The sequence below is a fragment of the Siphateles boraxobius genome, unplaced genomic scaffold (genome assembly GCF_051911475.1).
Source record: "Siphateles boraxobius isolate OS27281-9 unplaced genomic scaffold, OSU_SipBor_1 5, whole genome shotgun sequence".
Taxonomy (NCBI): domain Eukaryota; kingdom Metazoa; phylum Chordata; class Actinopteri; order Cypriniformes; family Leuciscidae; genus Siphateles; species Siphateles boraxobius.
The window spans coordinates 17,550,117-17,556,116 of NW_027509141.1; the positions used below are offsets into that span (position 1 = coordinate 17,550,117).

Consider the following 6,000-nt stretch of genomic DNA (forward strand, 5'->3'; position numbering starts at 1 on the left):
CCCCTTTTGGAACATTGAACTGAAATCCTACTTTTAAAGGGGTCATGAACTGCATTTTTTAATGTTCTTTGAGGTCATCACAGGTATCTCTATCATTTTGTTGCTTGAATATTCCTGTGTTTGCATCTATCTCGTATTTACTACTACATGACATGGTGTGAATTGGTGGGCGGGGCCAAAGAGAGGTAGGCGTTGATCTTCTTCTGCAGAGACTGTCTTTCATCGCACTATTACGCCATACCGTGACAAAATCCGAAACGAGTTGTTTTGCGAGCTTGGTTTCAATAAAAGCAGTTTTAAGTTATGAAACTTACAGGATTTTTTAATAGTACAATGACCTCTTATGTCAAAAGATCAAGGAAAATTTGATTTCTCTATTTGACCCCTTTAAAAACTCTGTCAAAGATCAAATAAGAAACATTTTCATTCTCAGAGCAGAGTTTGGTCATGTCTGAGCCCCTAAAAAATGGAATTAGCAATTAGCAATCTAGCAATATATGTTTTCAGTGAACTCCTCAAACATGCTATTCTCTTAAAAATGAAAGTGTGAATATCAGGCTCATATCATGACTGAATTTTTCATCCCTGTCACTCATAAGCTCCCTCTCTTAATGTCTCAGATGCTGATTTCCAAAGGTAAGACACAACCCAACCCGTCTGTGCATGATCACTGTATATACACTAGTGCTGTGGGTACGATGGTTCATGTTTCCTAAATGTTCAAACCTTTTCTCCTTTTTCTGAAAAACGTTGCGTCTTCCTTTTTAGAGGTTAAGTAAGGGATAATGACCATCCAGCCGGTGGTTCTCTCAAAATAACCCCCGACAGGGTGATGAGGAATCTTAATCAGCCCGAAGGGGGTTATTTTGAGAGAACCACCGGCTGGATGTACATTATCCCACTTATTACACGGGTACTTGCCACACAAGTAAATAATTAGACACGAAATATTGATCTTTCAGTTGAAATATTTTATTAGGTGTTTAACGCAAAGCTTCCGCGGAGAGTGGTTGCTAGCGCGGCAATTTCAAACTAGACGGATATTTAAGAGATATGGTATACAGTCATACCACTTATTACACAGCATTTTGCCACATAAATAATTATGGGGATAAGATATATTGATTTCAGATTAAACTTTTTTAAATTCGTACCTGTTTGTATCTCATAATCCAACAGTGTACAAAACAATAGTCACAAAATGGCAGCAGCTGTGTTTGTATGCAACAAGAGAGCGCGAGTCCACGATACTGGTATAATTAAATAACTGTACACAAAATATTGATTTGACTGAGTTTTAATACTTTATTAGCTCACCAACTACAAAACTTCCATGAAGAAAAACCCGTTCCTAGCAGGAGGATACCACTGCTGACTTCAGTAACCCGGATGAGCCTGCGTTACCTTTTTTAAGCGGTTGTTATCTGGGAATAATTTACCGCTGGATGGCGCTATTGACCAATCAGAATCAAGTATTCCACAGAGCCGTGTAATAATGTTAATTAAATAATTCCAGTGTTTACAAAGGGCATCTTTCTAAAAACACAGGCCTCCTAAGGGATTCAAGCTCTTTTTTCCTGTGCATTTTAGCCTCTGTGTGCATGTTTGTGTGTATTTGTTGAGTGTTAAATGCATGGAAAAGCATGATTTCAGATAGGTCAACTCACTGGGATCAGATGGTCATGTAAAATAATGACTATCAAAGTTAACGCATACAGTTAACGAAATGTATTAAACCCTCTTTTTTTGTTTTTAAGTCTGATATTTAATTTGACCTCTGTTTCATTCTGTCCTGTGTGAATCTGAATATTCAGTCACTAGTAGAACTCAGTAATGTTTATCAGTAAATTCTGTACATACCATATTATTTATAAATCAAACCTATGTGGGATGATCAATAAAAAGTATAGAGTGTTCATAGATATGCACACTCCATTACGAGAGTCGTCAACCCAATAATTAGACTTTTATTTTTCTTTCCATATAATGCTTCAACAGATGAATTATAAAAGAAGTGTTTAATATTAATTAATATTTACTATTTAAAATTTAATTTATAAAAAGTATATTTTAAATTATAATAATAAAATGCTACATATTTAAAAATAATAAATAGTAATAATTAGATAATTATAATATGATATATTTAGTTATTAATTACAATAATGAATTATTTTGGTAATTTGACAGCAATAATAATGTAACTTGTAACTTAATGTAAAACCAAAATTAAGACCATAAAAACATTTTTGTTATTTAAAATAAAAATAAACTTAAATATACAAACATTTAAAGTTATTTCATTTCAGCTAGTTTGCAATGCAAAATTTCACATTTTAATTTAGTTTAAATTGATATACTAAAAAAAAACGACTAAAATGGAGAACCCGAGGAGTTCCCTTGTGGAACTCAACACTGCGTTTTGGATTGACGCTATGGGGAACAAATACCCACTCCGCTAACAAAAAAACAAACGGCTCCTAAAGAGAAAAAAGTGGATGACGTACATTGCAGGCGCCCTCTAAAACTCACGGGCGCTTCGGCGATGATGTCATGGACTGTCGTCGGCCAGTTAAATTGTTGTGTACACCAGACTGTATAAAACAATGGACGTAGTGTCTGTGACGTCACCCGTAGGTCTCTTCTGAAGAGCATTTTTGAAGCCCAAAGTGGACGGAGCCGGCTGTCGCCATCTTGGCAGCCCGTCGCTCCCGGATAACCTAAACTGGGCAAAGAGGCGGGATTAGCTGAGGTGTCGTGACGGCTAACAGACAGCAGACAAACGGCTAGTAGTGACATCAGCGGCAATCCACCTGTCACTCAAGTGGCCACGCCCTTAATTATGCAGAACTTTACGGCTTAATATAATTTAAACCGACGAGTTATAAATAAAATCACTCCCCCTCACAGTTGCCGTGAAGGGCAAAATTAGCTATATAGACCAAAACTATATATTTGGTGAACACACACGTGTTTCAGACACCGGTCACAATGATTGCGTTCCCTGTAGCATCAATCCAAGATTCAGTGTCGACTTCCACCTCGAAAGGGAACTGTACGTATTCTTTCGCTGCAAGAACAAACTCGTGACTCACTGTTTCTCGTCAGCTTTTCGACTATACATTTTTTTTCCTTGTGGTGATGTAAATCTTTCTCTATTATTCTTCAGCTCAAAAGTTGTGGGTGCCATTGGACATAAGCGAGGTGATGAAAAGGAGACAGATTTGGATAGAGAGACAAGTTTGTGAGTTCATGTATTTCAAAACACAGTATCGTGCCACACTACAAGCACCACTAGATGCTTCTCTTCTGTAGGTCTGTGTGTGCCAGTATGTACACCTTGTTATATTTACATATTTTTTATGTGTGTTTGTGTTTGTGTGTGTGTGTTGGGTTAGGGGGGTTGTGTGTGTGTGTGTGTCTGATGCCGGCCACAAGGAGGATTGTTGGGTTGTGTTTAACGGTCCAATTGTAGTTTCACCTATAGAAATGTAAAAACAATTAAGGTTACTTTTCTTTTCAACCAGTTTTTGTTTGTATGTTTTATATTTTTTTGACTGTAGTTCCTATTGAAATTCCTTGTCTTATAGCCTGAATATGTTTATTGTATAAAATTAATTCTTTTTTTATTATGCATAAATGATAAATATTAATTTGTGGGCATAGTTAAAATATCATAATAGGAAGAAGAAATTTCTGACGGAAGATGCAAATGCAGTTTTGTCAGCTTTTTCAATGTCTGTGCGGTTACGTCAAAATGTTCCACACCACTAAATAAGACACTTGATGTTAACATTTGCTACTTACGAACAGTGACCAATATTTTTTTAAGTACTTTTATGACTTTTTCCCATTTTGTGAATTTTATTGTAATATTTCCCTAAAAACACAAACTTACAGTCCGAGTGCTCTGTGCTCGTTTTAACATTTTCTCTTGAACTTCTTGATATGAAACACATCCATATTCATAAATTCACTGGTCGTTTTGACTGTTTTTTATGTTATTTTTGAAAACTGTTATTACAAAGCTTTCTCATTTTGTGTAGCACTTAACCATGCAAATAATAGTAAACATATATTTTGTTAAAACGTTGCAAATAATATAACTGTATATTGTTGTTTTCACAATGTTTCTGCGTGACAGAGTATCTGTCTCCTCTGCAAGACTCATTTACAAACCGAGAAAAGAGACCTCATCGCTCAAACGAACGAATTATACTATTACTGCCGATAATACAAATATCATACAAGAAATGCAATAATATTAATTTTAATAAGAGGGGCATTATACCATGTACATACCTGAGATGAATCTAACATTAATCATCAACACATGCACTGTACATGTGATTCTGTATTTTGTCAATGTGTATCATTTTAAATAACAAAAGTTATTTAATGTGTAGTTAGATTTAAATATGTATAAAGTGGGGGGAAATGAATGTTTTCATGTTACTGTCAGTGTTATTACAATGTTTTGCCATTTTTGAGGTTGGTTGACGAAACTATGACACGCATTATCTCTCATGCACATGTCGGCAGGACAAAGTTCTGTTGATTTTACTGTAAAATAAGCATTTCTTCCTGGAAACAGCCACTGTTGTTTGTTAAATTATTCATTCAAATGAACATATATCGTTACAACTGTGAGAAGTTTTCATCAGAATAAATGTAACTGCAAATAAACTGACACTAAAGTGTGTTTTTGTAATGCTTTATATTTATGTTGACATGACAAAGCTAACATACTGAAATTCTATATTTAAGCTTCTTCTAAGACACAATTTAATCATTATCTCCTCCTAGAGCTTTAAAGCTACAACTCGGGTTGTATATTTTTTGGATTGGATATGGTTTTCGTTAAATGGACAATCATAGACTTACATTGAGGTGGTCAAAACTTTTATATATTATAATATATAAAAGTTTTGACCACCTCATAACTTTAATTGAGTATTTTAGCTTCATTTACCATATCTACCACTAGCAAAGGCTAGCAACTAGCTTAGTACATGTTAGCAAAAATAAATTGCGGCGTCAGGGAGGTTATCAATATGCGGGAGACTCCTGGAACTTCCGGGAGAGGTGGTATGTCTGTAACATCGTGCTCATTCATGCTAGCAGCATGTTAAAACAAAACATGTTAGCAATGTGCTAAAACATGTTAGCAATATGCTATTCCATACTAGCAATGTGCTAAAACATGCTAGCAATATGTTAAAACATAGCAATTGGTAAGACATGCTAGTAACATGCTAATCCATAAACATGCCAGCAAAATAATGCTAGACATGCTAAGACATGTTAACAACATGATTGCTAGCAACATGAAAAAACATGATTGGAAGCTTAGTGCTTATACATTGCTTTCGAGTCGCTAGACATGAAGTCGAACACACGTATTTAGGTAGGGTAGGTGATTTTCAGAGAGGCTAGCTATAGCAAATTAGCCGATGTTGGATGTGGTGTTTTTAATATGCTTTAAGACAAACCATGTGCAAATTCATAAGTCAACACCATTGCTGGTTTTTCTGAGTCGCAAACTACCTTGTAACCAATCACGTCAACGTGTGATCATCAACGATTGGATCTCTAAGCTGGTGTGAGTGAGTGGAGGCGGAGATAATTTGCATATTCATAGAACCGCATATACCAAAATAGGCAAGGGTGTAGCGCTGTTTTATTTTACATTCAAGCTATTTTAAGGCATGAATAATTCTTTTCAAGGAAAAAACTTTTAACCCCTTAACTGTCACCCTTTTTGAGAATGGACATTAAAATACACTATTCAAACTTAAATGGGTGTAATTCAAGAATGCTTTGGAATATAGACATAATGTCTTCTTTTTTTTTTAAAGAAAACACTCAGCAGATTATTGCTGAAGTGAAAGCACTTCAAAAAATGAGTATGAAAATGTTATGGAAGTTTAAATTGACAGTAAATAAAATATAATATACTTAATATTTTTTCTTTTATATAAACTATATATTTTACAAAAT

General features: G+C 34.9%; 1 protein-coding gene across 9 annotated transcripts in view; it reads left to right on the forward strand.

Moving 5' to 3' along the window:
• Nucleotides 1–4,686, forward strand: part of slc4a10a (solute carrier family 4 member 10a) — a 72,948-nt gene extending 68,262 nt beyond the window's left edge. For 3 of the 9 annotated variants that reach the window (XM_077202990.1, XM_077202992.1, XM_077202993.1), the window contains 2 exons: nt 600–636; nt 3,170–4,686. In XM_077202990.1, the coding sequence (XP_077059105.1) occupies nt 600–612 (13 nt within the window). In that variant the 3' untranslated portion in view covers nt 613–636; nt 3,170–4,686. The remainder of the gene's footprint in view (nt 1–599; nt 637–3,169) is intronic. The other 6 variants (XM_077202994.1, XM_077202991.1, XM_077202995.1 and 3 more) reach the window with 2 other exon arrangements.
• The last annotated feature ends 1,314 nt before the right edge of the window (nt 4,687–6,000 follow it).